A 16,337-nucleotide genomic window follows, 5' to 3' on the forward strand; every position below is an offset into this window, starting at 1 on the left:
TTCTCAAGGCTAAACATGCCCAGTTCTTTCAGTCTCTCCACATAGGGCTTTGTTTCCAGTCCCCTGATCATCTTTGTTGCCCTCCTCTGAACCCTCTCCAGCTTGTCTGCATCCTTCTTAAAATGTGGTGCCCAGAACTGGACACAGTGCTCCAGATGAGGCCTAACTGAATGTGCTGAATAGAGGGGAAGTAGTACTTCCTGGGATCTGGAAGCTATGCTTCTATTAATGCAGCCCAAAAGAGCATTGGCCTTTTTTGCAGCCACATCACATTGTTGGCTCATATTCAGCTTGTGATCAACAACAATTCCAAGATGCTTCTCGCTTGTAGTGTTGCTGAGCCACGTATCCCCCATCTTGTAACTGTGCATTTGGTTTCTTTTTCCTAGATGCAGAACTTGGCATTTATCCCTATTAAATGTCATTCTGTTGTTTTCTGCCCAGCGCTCCAGTCTGTCAAGATCACTTTGAATTTTGTTTCTGTCTTCCAAAGTATTAGCTATGACAATTTTGTATAATCTGCAAATTTGATCAGCATTCCCTGCACCTCCTCCTCCAAGTCATTAATAAAATTACTTGCTTGTCACCTTGCCAGCAGAGAGGCTGAACAGGCAGAGAAACTACCTTACAGTGCTGTCCTATATATATGGGGTATTGAACCTCTTCCAGCCTGAAGGCCGAATTCCATTTCGGAGAAGCTCTTGGGAGATGTATTCCAGTGGGGAGGGGGGCAAAATAATAATAATAAAAATACCAGCATATATTAACATGACGCTTTTACTGTCCGTAACTAAGCCTTAGAAGAGGCATTTCAACCCTTTAGAATGGGGGGAAATGCCCCAAAGCAGGGAAACCACCCAACGATTTGTGGTTGGGGAAAAGGGAGTGGGGTAGGGGAAGAAGGCATGGTCTTTGGGGGAAACCCAGAAGGGCCAGACTGGGAGAACTGGAGGGCTGGATTTGGCCCTCAGGCCTGAGGTTCTGCATCCCTGCTATACATGTCTAAAAAAAATCCATGCCAGTAGAAAACTAACACATCAGGGAAAACATTCTAGGCCAGCCCTAACTTCTATTTACAAAGAGGGTTTTGTTTAATGAATATCGAAAGGGCATGCATTAATGTGATCCCCCACTTGGAGCCTCATGTGGTACAGTCCATTCTACCACCTTATTCCATTTTGCTTTGTGTAGCCCAGGCCTATTTGCTACAAGATTGTGTGTTCTTAGTATTGTCTTTCCCCAATAAACTGCTGTGCCTAAAGTTCCAAGGTCTATATAATACCTGAAATCTGGCTTCGTAATTTTAATAGCAGCAGGTGTTCATGTCCCAATTTTGAGGAGCATATTACACAGTTTTATTTATATTGTTTATTATTAACATTTACTATTTATTAACAAGCCATTTGCAAAAAAGCCATCCTTTAGTTTTCATTCTTTAATTGTAAATTGGGGAAAGTATTACTGAAACAGTCACTGTAAACCACCTGGTGGCTTTTAATTAGAGCTGAAAAGTTTCTGTGACTTATAATCTTCATGAATGGAATTATTACATGCCTTTCCAAGAATCCAAATCCTGGAATGAAGGTTTGACATGCTCATTGGTCATTTCAGAATTATTTGGAGACCGCTTTTAGATATATCGAATCTGGTGATCATATGCATGTTTACTTCAAAAAAACCCTCACTGAATTTAGTGGAACATATCTATTTCAAGGTAGGGGGGCACACGTGTGCATGTGTATATGTATGTATGTAGAGAAAAGGAGGGGGAGAGATCCAATGGGATTCCTTTCTGATGCATGACAGCTTTTGCCTCTGTGCTCTTGTGTGCAAGATATAGACAGAAGCTTGTCTCTCTCATTGCGTACATATACAGTTGCTGTTGGCCTTGCCTTGCACGCATTGCCTCATTAATGGAAACAACTTGAAACACAGAAGTCTTTCAATGTATGTAAATAAAACAGAATCATCTACCTGAGAGTTAATGTTCTCTGCTTTTAAGTGTATTCTAAATCTAATGTTTGTATTTACAACATAACATCCTGTTCATTCTCTCTCTCTCTGTCTCTTTATGGGCAAAAAGCTAACCAAGCTCAGGCAGCTGTTTGATGTTGGCTTCAAGTGTTATTAATTTCATATTCTATTATTCTTTTCACTGTAGCACAAGTGAAGCTGATGTGGAGGCTGTCATGGATAAGTTGTTTGATGAGCTGGCTCAAAAACAAAATGATTGTACGTAAGTTAATTTCTCTTGAAAGAGAATACATTTAGAACACAATGCCCAATCTCCACTGACCAATTAATAAGTTCCACTGCTGTATATGGGTTGATGCCACACTCAAGTGGCAGTCATTGTATCAGCATTTTGTCTAATTTATGTGTTGAATCATGTGCTATTATTCATCAAGCTATGCATTTCCTATCTGTAAGAGATGAGTTTTATAGTAATTATCCAGACAAGATTGAGTCTTTGTTCATGTTCCCATAGTAACTAGACCAAGGATTTTAAAAGTACAAGGCAGAGGGCTGAGAGTGAATAAAGCGTGTGGAACCATTGCAGACTTCACATTTGAAGAGCTATGTGACAGAGTGAGTACCCAGTCAAGCCGAGTTGGGCTTTTCAGGCTTTTTCCTCCTGTATTTATCATACCCCAGCTCCAAATAAGCCTTCAGATCTCCTTTGAGTCTATTAGCAACAACAACAACAAAACTTGGATTGCAGAGTAGAAATGGAACACTGAAAGAAGCGTGGTACAGGAAGTTTCTCTTCAAAGTAACATGTGATATATAATTTAAATGGCTAAATAAAATTCTGGAGCTTGCTAACATATTAATGCCCTAAAATAATTCATATTTAGTTACTTTTTTAAACTGCTGCTCACTTAGGTAAGGAGCATAGGTTACTAGTACCTTTCCAAGTCAGACCAAAAATCTATTTAGTACAGCATTCTGTTTCCAGGAGTGGCTAACCAAAATACCACTAGAACAGGGGCAGGCAACATGGTACCTGTGGGCACCAATTCACCCCCAAGCATTTTCTTGATGCCAGCCAAGGTACCCTACCCCTCCCCACTTTTAGAAAAAATTAACACATTTTCCTACCAGCAGCTGGGGTTGCTGTGAAATATATTTCTGTTGGTGCTGAAAACTGTGGATTCAAAGAAGCCATTTAGTATGTTAGGGTTCTGATGCCTCCTCTGCCATGTATTTATTCTTTTGGATAGGTTACTTGTCTTTTGCCACACCTCCCATGAGAGCCATTTTGTGATAGTGCCCAGGACAGTTTCTCAAATTGGCAGATGTGCCCACAGCACAAAAAGGTTGCCTGCCCCTACACTAGAAGCTCAGGAGTAGGGCATGAAGAAACGCCCATCCCCTGCTTACTGTCCCAAGCATCTAGAAGTCAAGGGTATTCTGACAGTTTGGGCAAGTACTGCACAAGCTTCTCCACATGGGTGTTATCATGAATTTGCCATGATTAGCCTTGACCTTTTTCTTTTACCCTACAGTGAGGCCTAGATATGACTTCCACTTAAATGCCTTTTCAGCCAAGAACTTGCAGGCTATCCTCCAAGTTCATTACTCACAGGTTGATTCCTGTGGAATGTTGTTTGCTCCAAGAGTGTCCATCTGGAGCTGAGCTGAAAACATAGAGTTACCAGACAGGTAACTTACTAAAGAAGCCTGCAGCCTTTATCTAGGGCCAAAGCTACTTGATGTATGTCTGAGCTGCTGAAGTTTTATAGATAAAAATGTTTTAAGAGACAATAGGTAGTTCTGTGTAAAGTGGGACTTTGGAGTTTTATAACTGCATATGGTATATTCTAAAAGTATGTTTGCTGTTTCTCCAGAATATAATGATATCTAGAAATCTCATCACTCTAATGGGTATACGGATAGCCTCTGCAAGAGGGACATAATGTGAAAGATGACAAGCCCATTGTATAACAAAAAATATATTTAAGAAGTATCTGTAACAACATGTGCCTCCAGCTCCAGTGCTGTCTTTCTAACTAGGAGACGTTCTCCACAACGTTATTTTAGTTCATCTTTTCATGACACATGTTCAGGAACATTTCTCCTTTTTTCTTACTGCTATGAATAGATCCATCTCTCTGCTCAAGATTTATACTTATGATGACCATCACACTACGGTGTAATGTCCATATAAGCTCTGGAATAGAAGCCCACTTTTTTTCTAGCATAACGTAAGCAAAATGGTGCAGTGTTTTCCGTAGCTAGAAGGGAACTTAATGTTGACAATTAGAATTCCAAACTAGGATAAATGTCAGTGATATATATAATTGCAGAATAATGTGACAAATCTTCGCCCTTGAGAAATTATACACCTTTCCCATAGGCGTAGGTCTAGTAATACTCAACTCATGCTATTTTTCTAGTTTAGAAATATTTTTATAATGTTACTACTACCTACGTATTGGCTACATTCAGCTCTCATGCTAAACTGTTAATTAGTGCAAAGTGAATGAGCTGAAGCAAGCTTCATTAAGCCTTGGCTCAAGTGCACCCCCTCCCCATTCCTCCTCCCACACAGCTCGTGAGGAGGAATTTGGAAGCTTCCACTTTGGCTTAACCACAGTTGGTTGTTTTGTCCAAACCCTAAATTGTGATTGATCTTAACTATGGTTTCTTGAAACAGCTAGTTTCATAACCTGTAGTTTCAAATTGGCTTGTTTCCAACAAACCATAATTAATATTTGTTGGTTCAGGTGAAATGACAAACCCCAAGTAAGCAAAAGTGGAAGTGAACGTCTCTCGTCTCAGCTGTGTGGAAGGAGGGGGGAGTGTGACAGCTCATGGCAGCTTGTTCTGGCTCTCACTTATGTTGCTCCAAACTATGTTTAACATGTCATCCATAACAGCCACTGTGCATTTTGTAAGTATTGTAAATATATGTTTATATATAACAACATTCCTCCAACACCTAATGCCAACATAGGCAAGTATTCTTGTGTCTAACTTAGGTACAGTACTGAAAGCTACTGTACTTTCTAGCAAATACATTAATGCAAGGTTAGTTTACTTGATAAGAGAAATGGACAGTAAAAGGGGAGCATTAAAAATTGCCTTCTGTGGAATCTCCTTGGCAAAACCATGAAAAGAAACCCAACAGCTCAGTCCTATGCGCTTACATGTGGAGAGGAATAACAATGAATGCAGTGGGGCTTACTACTTAGTGCAGTTAGGATTATAGCCTAAATTTTAAACTGTACAACATTAGCTTCTGCCACACCTCCCATGAGAGCCATTTTGTGGTGGTGCCCAGGACAGTTTCTCAAATTGCCGAATGTGCCCACAGCACAAAAAGGTTGCCTACCGCTACACTAGGAGCTCAGGAGTAAGACATGAAGACGTTCCCTGTTGGTTGTCCTAGTACTGAACTGATAATTCTACACTGAAAAGAATGAACACACACGAGAAAACTGATTCATTTTGAAAAGGTAATAGAGATCTTTCTTTCACGCTTAGGTCAATCAAGGCCAACCCTATCTGCAGTCTATATTTTCAGTTATGCCCACCCACGTAATTTATACACAGAGGTTCTGTCAGGGCTTATGGCCCCAACACACACACCTACACACACAAGCTTTGCACACAAACTGCCAGTATACATTAATCTACAACCTTGTACACATTTTGCATGTTTCATCTGTACGGTTAGGTAAGTTTGTTGCATGCAGATTTCTGGAGTCTCAATACAAAGTGTAGTGCGTTATTTCTAACTTGCTGTCTTACAAAAACATAGATCTGTTTAATTTCATTGGGGAGCATGCAGCTGTGCCCCAGTGCTAGTCCTAATGACTTTGCACTAGCATAAACCAGCATTTGCACAATGTAACTAGCACTTGCTAGGGCAATGGCAAATTGCCACTTTTTCCCATTGCCCCAGCAAGTGCTCGTTACATTGCACAAGCATCAGTTGACGCTAGCGCTAGCACTGGGGAACAGTTGGATACTGCCCATTATGTCCTAAAAGGGCCTGTATCCAGAAGGTCCTAAAACCATAAATGTGCTCACCCCAAATAATACACAAGTAAAATGTCATGCCTGATTGCATACTCATATATATTAAAATATTATTATTTCACAACCTCTACTTTGGTCTAAGGTTCTAGATGCTACACAGCTAATGAAAGAAGTTCTGCTGAATCATGTAGAGCAATTGTATACATTGTACAGTTGCTTTTCATATATTACCCCTATTATTTATCATATAAAAAGTAACTTCATTTCTCTGCTTTTTGTTCAATTCGTTTAATCTAACTTCAGAGTTTGTATATTGTAAATCTATAAATATTGTAAATTAATATTGACCTGAAATGTAAATACAGCATATATCTGTTTTTAATACCTCAAAGTATTCTATTTCCTGACTACTTCTTTAGAAAAAAACTTTCAATCCTGTTTATGCATAGTAAATGCTGCCCTCTGATGGCAATACGAACTTTTTATATGTTATTAAGGCTGAGTATAGATTCTTTCTCTACTTAAGAGCTGGGCAACTTGTGGCCCTCCAGATATTTTGGCTGGCAACTCCCATCAGCCCTAGCCAGCATAGCCAATGGTGAGGCATGGTGGGAATTGTAGGCCAAAACATCTGGAGGGCCACAAGTTGCCCACACCTGCTCTACAGCAACAGGACTAACTTTCTCAGCCAGCATAAGTAACTTGATGATGGTACATAATGGGACCACTCTGTGGGGGCCAAATCTTGCTCACTCCATTTTCCTAATTGTAGCAGCTTCTAGTAATTAATTTCAGTCCTAAGGAAAACTTGCAGTTTTTTTCTTTTAAAGGTCTACATGAACACTTATATGTATATACCTCAACCTTTGATGTGCTAAAATATGTAATTTTTAAAAAGCCATTTATATCCAGTATGCTTCAGTCATGGACTTGTGGTGGGGTGAGAAGGATATTTATTTGATTGATTGAATGAATGATTGATTGATTGCCTTTTCAGGAACTCTTGAAACAGGGGTACAACCTGAAGATGGGAGGGCTTGTTTACTAAGTGAAAAATGGCTCTGAGTGATGCAGTTGGTGTTAGCGGAAGTGGCTGAATAAAGCTGACTGAATCCAGAAAGTGAAGGGCTTGGCAAATTTTACTGAATCAAACGCATAGTCCCCTGGCTAAACAGCCAGAAATATAAAACAGCAGAGCAAATCAGGCCAGGCTTCTAACAGAATGAAACCAACACTAGTACAGAACATAGTGAACATACTAGTCTTTTTATATACTAGAAACCCAAGCTAAAATGGAAACTTATTTGGCTCCATCTGAGGGGGATCTTCACAACAATGGAATGAGAAGCACATTGCAGTATTACCCGGATTTTCATGGAACTGGCTTTGGCCCATCAGGGACACACAAAGCAAGATCAGCCTAGTGTAGCATACGTTAAAATCCAGTTTTCAGGGGTCACACAGCGCTTGAAACGAACATACTTCCGGGGGTGGGGGGTAGAACTGAACATTATCAAACTGGCAGGGGCGGCTCAACCAATGAGAGAGGCTTGTTTCCTGCCCCTGTCCAGGCTCCTCCCTGCTACTACATTATTATGAATGGAGAGCAACTAATTTTCCCCATGTGTGCAGATTTCCCTGAAGAAGCCCAAATCCCCGGTTCTCCAGTGCAGCATCTGAAGGCTCCCCTGAGAGCGTCCCCCCACACCCCAATTTTGCTTCATACCAGCAAAATGCCATGGAGTTTAAGAGAGCAATGGAGAAGCGAAAGAGCACTTTAGGGCAAGTTACTAAAGCTAGCCTTTAATCCTTTCACTGTAGGGGAGTGAAATTTATTTATTCTGAGTAAACATGCACAGAAGGGGGGATATGTTAAAGATTAAATGCAGGCTAGCTAAGGTGAATGAGTGTCCCCACTGCTGCGGTAATGTGAGGAGTGGCTGCTGTGCTCCTGGGGATTTTCTCATTGGGAAAAATTACTTCGTTGGGGAAACAAGAGGGAATGGGGCGTCCTACTCCCTTGACCACATCACTGCCAGGTCACAGAGGGATGCCCAGGATTTAATGTTTGTGTGTGGGGGGTTGGGGATATGGCACAGTGTGGTAAAACTGCCAGGGAGCCGCTTTTAGTAAAAAAAAAAAAAAAGTCAGAGTAAAAGGAGTTTCAGAAAATGTAGCTTTTCAAGAGGGAAGCAGCTGGTTGGCAGCAGAATGGTGACAATGTCATCTGTTGCGAAGGAACTCAAACTGCTCTAACTTTGCGCTAAATCGCTCATGAAGACAGCCCCCTGGGTGCTAGGTAATATCCCCCACTTGAGACCCCTGTTTCTACCCAGGGCTCTCTGATATATCCAAAGCTTTTAATTAGCTTTTCACTCCAAGTGACCCTTGCTATTGCACCTACTAACTTTTTTTTTAACTCAAAGAAGAAACCAACCCTTAGTTTGCACCTTTTTTTCATGTGATCCCCTGCCATAACTATTCCAACACTTGGAGCTATCTGTAATAACACATGTGAGTGAGTGAGTGAACTATCCCATACATTGATATACCCACAATGTCCAAGCAGTGACTTCCACAGCTGATGCAATTGTGGAAACAATGTGTCACTGGTTGTATCTTCAGAAAGGTTGGGCCACTTGTTACATTCTCCATGCAAATAATGGTATTGGATGCTTCTCATAAATCTGATATGCGCTGTGGAAACTTCCCCTTACTCTTGCCATGCTAACAGAGCTTGTTCATTACCAAATACAGCCTACATAAAATAGAAAGGCCCACAAAAGCTAAAAGCAACAGAGCTGCCTTGAGTATTTTAAAAAACAAAACAAAGGCAGGATATAAATCACACCAGGCAGATTGTAGAGATTACTCGATTTTCCTGCTTCCAGTTTCTACTTCTGTGGTCTTTTATGCTGCTGCTGCTGCTGCTGCTGCTGCTGCTGCTGCTGCTGCTAATAATAATAATAATAATAATAATAATAATTCCACTGCAAAGCAGAGGGCTGTCACTTTGCCTCTTTTCTTCAAATACAAAAATGCTCAATGCCATCATATCTGTATGTTAATACTAGAAATAAATTATGAACAACCAAGCGATTTATTAGAATATTACAATATATAGGCAGCTCTAAATATTTAAATAACTTGAACTGAAATAATGATAGCTGAACATTTGTTAACTTGGCAGTTAAATGGGAAATGAAGTGGACAGCCCAATCAAGCAAACTAAAGTAAATTCACAGCTTGGTGGGCCTGAATTGGCATGAATGCATTTGGAGTTAGAGTAACATCGATAAAATCCTACCTCCCAGTATTAAGAATTAGTAATAAAAATCCACAGTGGTTTTTCATATCATCTGTCATTTACATGACTGCTGCAAGACAGAAAGCCAACTCATTAATCACAAACGTTAATATTAATATATTTGTATGGAAAGAAGTGGATTTGCTTTTCCCTGATATCCTGAAAGTTGAAGTGAGATAAAACAGATATACGTTTGTTATATAAATAGGGCCTGACTGACCAACAATATCCTATAAACCAATATTCTCTGGATTTGATCAGCGAACTGCAGGAAAGGGTTGGGAATGGGAGTGAAATTGAGGCGGTGATGGAGAAAGCACCACTATAAGTGAAGTGGAGTTTTGGTGATTCCATCTTTCTTTTTTAAGCCATTCACTTACTACAATAAGTAATAGAAGTGAGGCTAAAGAATGCCATCATAAGAAGGTGGAGCTGTACCTACCAGGTAATCTTATTTGAAACTTGAGGCGGAATAACATGTTCAAAGATGATGCTAGCTGAAGGGCCATTGAGTATTCAAATCAAGTAAATCAAGTTATTCATAAGGCAAGTTACGTGGCTTCAGAATAATTATCTCCTGAAAAGTAGGCATTGTACTGAGGTTGCCACTGACTGATACAGAAGCATTAAGCTCTTCAGAAAGATGACACTTTCACAGTAAATTATCCCAACGTTCCAAGCTTTGTAAGGCCTAGAGTCCTAGTAGTCATGTGCTAATCAATCTTTCATACAAAGCAAAACCTTGAACTCCAGATAAGCTCAAGTAACTTGTCTGGCTCATTCAAGGAAATTAAAGTATTACCCAACAAATTTAACTGAAGGATGCTGTTGCAGAGTAACCAGCTACAGTAACGGGAGTCTGGATTTATACAGCTTTTTTGCTACTAGTTAGTAAGAACATTGTTCAGCATGTTCATCGCACAATGGCTCAGCACGTTGTGCATGGAGAGGAGCTGTAGCTCGGTGGCAGAGCTCATGATTTGCATTTGTAAGGTGGTCCCAGGCTCAATCCCTGACACCTCTATTTAAAAGGGTCTCTGGCTGGGAAGGGCATCTGGCTGAAACTTGGCTTGGTATAAAGCAACATCCGATGTTCACAGGATCACACTTGATCCCAGACTTCCAGCAAATTTGTGGCATTGTTATTTTTCAAGTTCAAAGTAGGTTGGCTTTATACAAAGCACGTGGATTTGTGTGATATTTAGGGGCTTGTGTTTTTCTTTCAAAACATTTTAAAAAAGGATACAAGTCATTTGTCTTATTCATAAGCCTGAGGGGTTCTCTTACTGTTAGAAGTCGGAACATAAATAATCTCTTTGCCTGCAAATATACTCAAGCTCTGTTGCCAATAAAAATGCCCAGTTCTATATCTCTGTAGCAGATGTGCCCAACACCCTCACAATGCCTGCGAGAGAACATCAGCTGTACGATGGGCAGCTGGCAAGGCTGAAGTGATGCTTTTGAGAAGCTCTTGTGGCAGGGCACATCTTTTCCTATATAGAGGGTCTAATTCAGTGGCACTAGAGATTTTCCAAAAAAGAATGAAGCAAAGATCTGTCACAACGCTCCTGCTCCTCTGTGCAAAGGCAGCATTATCTGGCCATAGAGCCAGTTCAGGAATAACAGTAAGTATGAAGTATGCAGGCAGAGCTTCATTTCAAAACTATGTTGGGTAAATACATACAGGTTTTTTTACATTTTATTATCGTTTGGTGCCCCATGTGGCACCCTAGGTTCATAGGTTTCCATCGTTCTTTTCTGTGGAATGTTAAACTAGACCATCTCTTTCTTTCTCTCTCTTTCTCTCTCTCTCTTTTAAATACTGTAGAACAGGGGTAGGTGACCTGGTGGCCTCCAGATATTCTGGACTACAACTCCTATAATCCCTGACCATTGGCCATGCTGGCTGGGGCTGATAGGAGTTGAAGTCCAAAGCATCTCGAAGGCATGAGGTTGCTTATACCTGCAGTAGAATCTTATCGTTAGTTCACATACAGTCATGATCTACAGGTGTGAATGGACCACTGCAGGACTACAATGCAGGATTACGTTACAACAAATTTTAATGTTGTAAAGCCACCTTGAGTCCTAGTATTGGGAAAAAGGCAGGATATAATAATAATAATAATAATACCACCACAACAGATAGAACGTTCATATTACCTTATTTTATACACAGTGCTTTTCAATGAAGTCTGTTCCCACATTCAGCTGCCAGTCATCAAATGTAGAAAAACAAATTATATACATGAGTTTGTGAAGGAATTCATAACCTTCCTACTTTCTGTGTTCAGGACTTAATGTATTATTATATCCATCCTTGAAATTTCTGCTCTGTATATAAGGCCTTGTTGTAGTTGATGGCCTGTCTGGGCCGACGTTATTCCAAAGTAAGTGTAGCCTAACGAGTATAGCCTCAATACCATATCATGTACCTCTGAATAAACATGCATTCTATTGGCCTGCATATCTGATGAATATATTTTAGAGTATGGAAATATTCTGTCTCTTAAATTCTGGGCCCATTTCCCCCACCCCACCCCATTCTAGGCATGGAACACTGATTTTAGTTTTTCAGCATCTGGAATCAGAAATAAAGCCTTGGTCTTGGTCTTTTCTATCATAGGTACTCTGTAGTACTATTTCATTTATTCCCAAATGTAGCATAGCATATGGAGTGATCCATGAATGCTCTTCTGTTTGGTATGTTGTAGCTGCTATTTTAATTTATAGAAACTTTAATCAGATTCTGGTGTTAGATTTAGATTATTTCAGGAATGCATCTACTACTGTCCTAAGTTTCAGACTAATCCATACAAAGTATATCTGTAATGTGTGTGTGCTTGCAGGAATTCTCTTCACCAGTAGTTGGAGCTTCACTAAGTGATTTAGGGTGCAATCCTATTGAGATAGTCAGCAGTCTCTGAAGCTGGAGGCTGCCGAGTATCCAGTGCAGGGCAGCCAGAGCACAGAGGTGATCCTCGCCTCCATGTTTCAGCCACCCTGCATTTTTGGCTAGATGGCCAATTTTGGCTGTGTAGCCATGGCTTCGGGGAGGGGGAGGGAAGGAGGCCATGTGGCGCATAGGAAGCTGCATATCATGGCTTCTGCGGTCTCCCTGCCCTGGACTGCTCCCTTTTCCCCACTTCCATGCTCTGTTTCCAAGCGCAGAGACAGCCGGTGCGGAGAGAACAACATCGGCTACGAGGGGGATGGGGAAGGGGGAAGGGAGCACAGTTTCTGGGAACCAAAAAATCCTATGGCCCTCTAGACAGGGTCTAGTGGCCATAGAAGTGCCCCCTTGGTTAGATTTTGTTCATACATCAATTACACATCTAATATTATTGCATTGTGCTTTTATGGTGCTGTTAGATCTGTCAGTTTCTTGTAGCCACTGTGTCATTTTGGATTCTTGGACCAGGATTCTTTTCTTTCCAGATGCCATCAGTTAGATCCAGAGGAGCTGTTTCAAGAAACTGAAAGACTTGGGGCCAAACTAGATGTTACATTCAGTGCATGACTTGAATTTGTGTCTTATTTCTTTTTCTTTCAAAATAGCAGCCATGATGGGGGGGCGGGCGGGAAGGATCAAGATTGGGATCCACACCATTGTCCTGGTGAAAATTCCTAGCCCTGGAGCTGCTATTTGCCACAGGAGGAAAACCTCTATTGGTGCCAATGACAGCTTCCCTCCTGGAGGAAATATTCCCCCTGCTGGAGGGGGGTAATTTCCACTTGTACTGCAGCATTGAGATAAGAGTTAAATCCCCCTCTTATTGTGCACCTCACTCCCAGTCCCAATCATTTTGGAGATGTCAACGCAAATTAATTCTTGATTTAAATGGGACAGCATAAATCTAAACTTAGCCACCAACTTGAGGAATTTATCACTTACTAACAAAAAGTTGGGAGGATTTTGTTCCACTGTAATACTATGGTGGCCTTTTAAAGTATGGAGTGTGACTGTCTGTAGGCTTTCTGATGTGTTTCATTTTCTGTTTCAGCCACTTGGAGCCAGTGATTATTTGGAAGTAGCCAAGAATTTTGACCTAGTCTTTGTTCATCACATACCTCTGTTCACAATGGCAAAAAGGACTCAAGCTCGACGCTTCATTACTCTTGTTGATACTTTTTATGATAAGAAGGTAAGCATTCAATTTGTAAATTTTAACAAGATCTTGAATTGTTCTGGAAATTACCAAGATAAGATTAATATATTTTGTAATGCAGGTTAGATAATTCTATGTTCTCTTGTACATGCTTGCTGCTTTGGAAACTAGCTACCATATAAGATGAATGGAGGTGAACAAATCATAGAACAATTGTGTTGGCATAATCTAGCTGTACCAAACAATAGCCATGTTGAAATCACCTGCATATCTGATTTATATATTTTAGAGTATGGAAACAAAGTTATGTTGGCTACAATCACACCAGGTGGCTGTTCTGTCTCATTTTTCTATGTTTTCCTCGTATTTCACCTAAATGCACTAATTCCCAATACCCCAAACATCTCTCAGTCATTATTCTTCCAGAGTGAACACAAAGTGTTAATGGATTTGCCCAAAAGTGATATTAATTTTAGAAGAAACAGCCACTCTCGGCTTTAGTCTGAGTTGTGGGACCTCTAATGAAATAGTAATGATAAATGCAGCACTTAACTTGGATTTACAAAGGTTTCAATCATGGAAGCAAAATCAGCAATATTAAAACAACTAAAAAGGCTCTTTGTATTTAAGCTGATGTTTAAAAAAGTAATGGAAGACATTAAGCTTCACCCTATGTGTGATTATAGGCACGCACTTAAATATTTATGCAATCAGGAAATATCGATTGAGATTAAAACCTTTTTCAAGAATGTCCTGGAAAAGAAATTCACCCAAAAAACCTCCTTCCAATTCAGCAAGATATATGGGGGGTTACCCAGATTATCATTTATCTGCTCCTTTTAGATGTTACTTATTTGTTCTGGTTAGGGATGGGGGTGAAATTAATTTGGCTTGTATTTTAATATGAACTGACCCCGAACTAAGATGTGAACCAGAATGCAATTATCCTTCAGTTTTTGCAGTTCTGTAAACTTTTGTGATGCAGTTCTCCCATCAAAAAATACATTCACAAATTTGCACATTACGGAAAACTGTATACAAAAAATGCATATGAATTTTTGTGTGCACGAAAATACGAATTTACATGCTGATTTTAAAAAATCACAAACTGATATGGAAACAGAATGGAACAAACTTGTACTTGAAAAACATGCAAACATTATAGAAAACAAAACAGACAAATTTGTCTATCCCTAGTTCTGGTGGATTCAGATGACTTTACTCAATGTAACACTTGGGGGGGGGGCATTCGCAGCACTCAAACAGCAATAGTATTTTGTCACTGGAAATATGGTGATACACACACACACACAGTGCATATCCCATCTCATCCATAAACATTGTCTCACAGGTGTCATGTGCCGTGTTAGCTACTGGCTGTCACCTTGCAAGACAGGGCCTTCTGAGTAGCAGCATCCCAGTTATGGAAAGTCTTTCCCAGGGATGTCACATTGGCTCTTGCGTTATTGACCTTTAGATGGCTGGTTAAAAAGCATAGTGTTCCGCCAAGCTTTTACTGATTAAGGGCACACTCCTACAGCTCGCAGCATTCCAACCACGCAGTCTGGGGAATTCTGGGAGTAGCAGAACTTTTTTCTGTCTAAACATGCATGGAGTTGTGCCCTAAGGGTGGTTTTTTATTTTTAGAAGGTTCCCTTATTTTATTGTTACATGTTATATCAGTTTTGTTTTAATTTTGTTTGAAACTGTTGTATTTTATTGTATTTATGACTTTAATGTAAATTGCCCTGAGCTCCCATTGAATGGATTCAGAAAAAAATTAAATAAGTAAAAAGATATGATGGGTGGTGCAACTCTCCTTATAGACCCCCTTACAGTGCATCATCTCTCTCTGTAGCTGCCTGTCTAAGTATGTAGATGCCATAGATGGGAAATTGGGTGATCTGCAGGGCTGGTGGAAAGCAAAGTAGAGATTTCCCACACTTGACAGAAAATTTTGGGGGGAATAAGAAAAATATGTCCTCTGTCTTACAACTGTTGTGGCCCAAGAGTTTCACATGCATGCAACCTTCATGCAGGAATCAAGAGATCATTATATTTCTTCTCTATGTCAGTTTTGCATGTGTTTATTCATAAGCCTGTTCTATCCCATCTTCAAATTAATCTGCAGAATGTTTTTGTCCACACAAAAATTTGTATTTAAATATGTATTTAAATGCATATTTTTGAATGTATTTTCTCACAAAATACAAAAATATTTCATCTCAAATTATGCATTTTGAAATGTATTTAATACTAAAACATGCATTTTTATACACATTTTGGGCTGAGAACTCCATGATGACATCTGGAGAAATGTGTAATCTGAAGGAATGTTATATTCTGATCAGCACATTAATGTGGGAGGTCCAGATCAGGTCAGTCCACATCAGAATTCATAAGGATCAAATTCCTCAAGCATCCCTACTTCATTCTGCTAGGGATAATTCCTAGCAGCAGAGAGCAGGGTGCAAGTGTAGCCCTTGGCCAGTTGGGCTAGAGGTTTGAGTGGCTGAAGAAAGGCAAGTAGCTTGCCACTTGCTTCCTCGAAGCCCAGCAAACACACCCAAAATAGGATTGGAGTCAAAGATGTGGAGCATTTCTGACTCTACCCTTCAGCTCAAAGCCGATTGCAAGGGATAGTATTGAGCTTCATAGTCAGGACTTGACATATTTATCACAAGCTCTCACAATAGGAAGGGGAAGTTATCTCATCATTGGGGCCACGTGAGAAGACTGCAAGGGCAATATCTAACAGTGTCATTCTGCAAACTCAAATAACTCTAGTGGAGCTCTGTTGAATCCTACCATTGCACAACTGCTTGCACAGTATGCTTGCACAATCGTGCTTGTGCAAATGCTTGCGCAAACGTAACTTTAGTTGGATTCTCCTTTTGTGGATAGTTTGGAACCTACTTTCCATTAGCGCAATG

At 40.2% G+C, this 16,337-nt stretch overlaps 1 protein-coding gene across 3 annotated transcripts in view; it reads left to right on the top strand.

Annotated features, from left to right (window-relative positions):
* The window catches only part of AFG1L (AFG1 like ATPase), a 90,037-nt gene that overhangs the window by 55,306 nt on the left and 18,394 nt on the right, over positions 1-16,337 (top strand). For all 3 annotated transcript variants that reach the window (XM_084827235.1, XM_084827233.1, XM_084827234.1), the window contains exons 9-11: positions 2,162-2,232; positions 2,489-2,589; positions 13,300-13,440. In XM_084827235.1, coding sequence (XP_084683361.1) covers positions 2,162-2,232; positions 2,489-2,589; positions 13,300-13,440 — 313 coding nt within the window. The remainder of the gene's footprint in view (positions 1-2,161; positions 2,233-2,488; positions 2,590-13,299; positions 13,441-16,337) is intronic.

This window comes from Heloderma suspectum, chromosome 1 (assembly GCF_057233095.1).
Source record: "Heloderma suspectum isolate Gila_16-S chromosome 1, 16-S_ref, whole genome shotgun sequence".
In the NCBI taxonomy this organism is placed as follows: Eukaryota; Metazoa; Chordata; class Lepidosauria; order Squamata; family Helodermatidae; genus Heloderma; species Heloderma suspectum.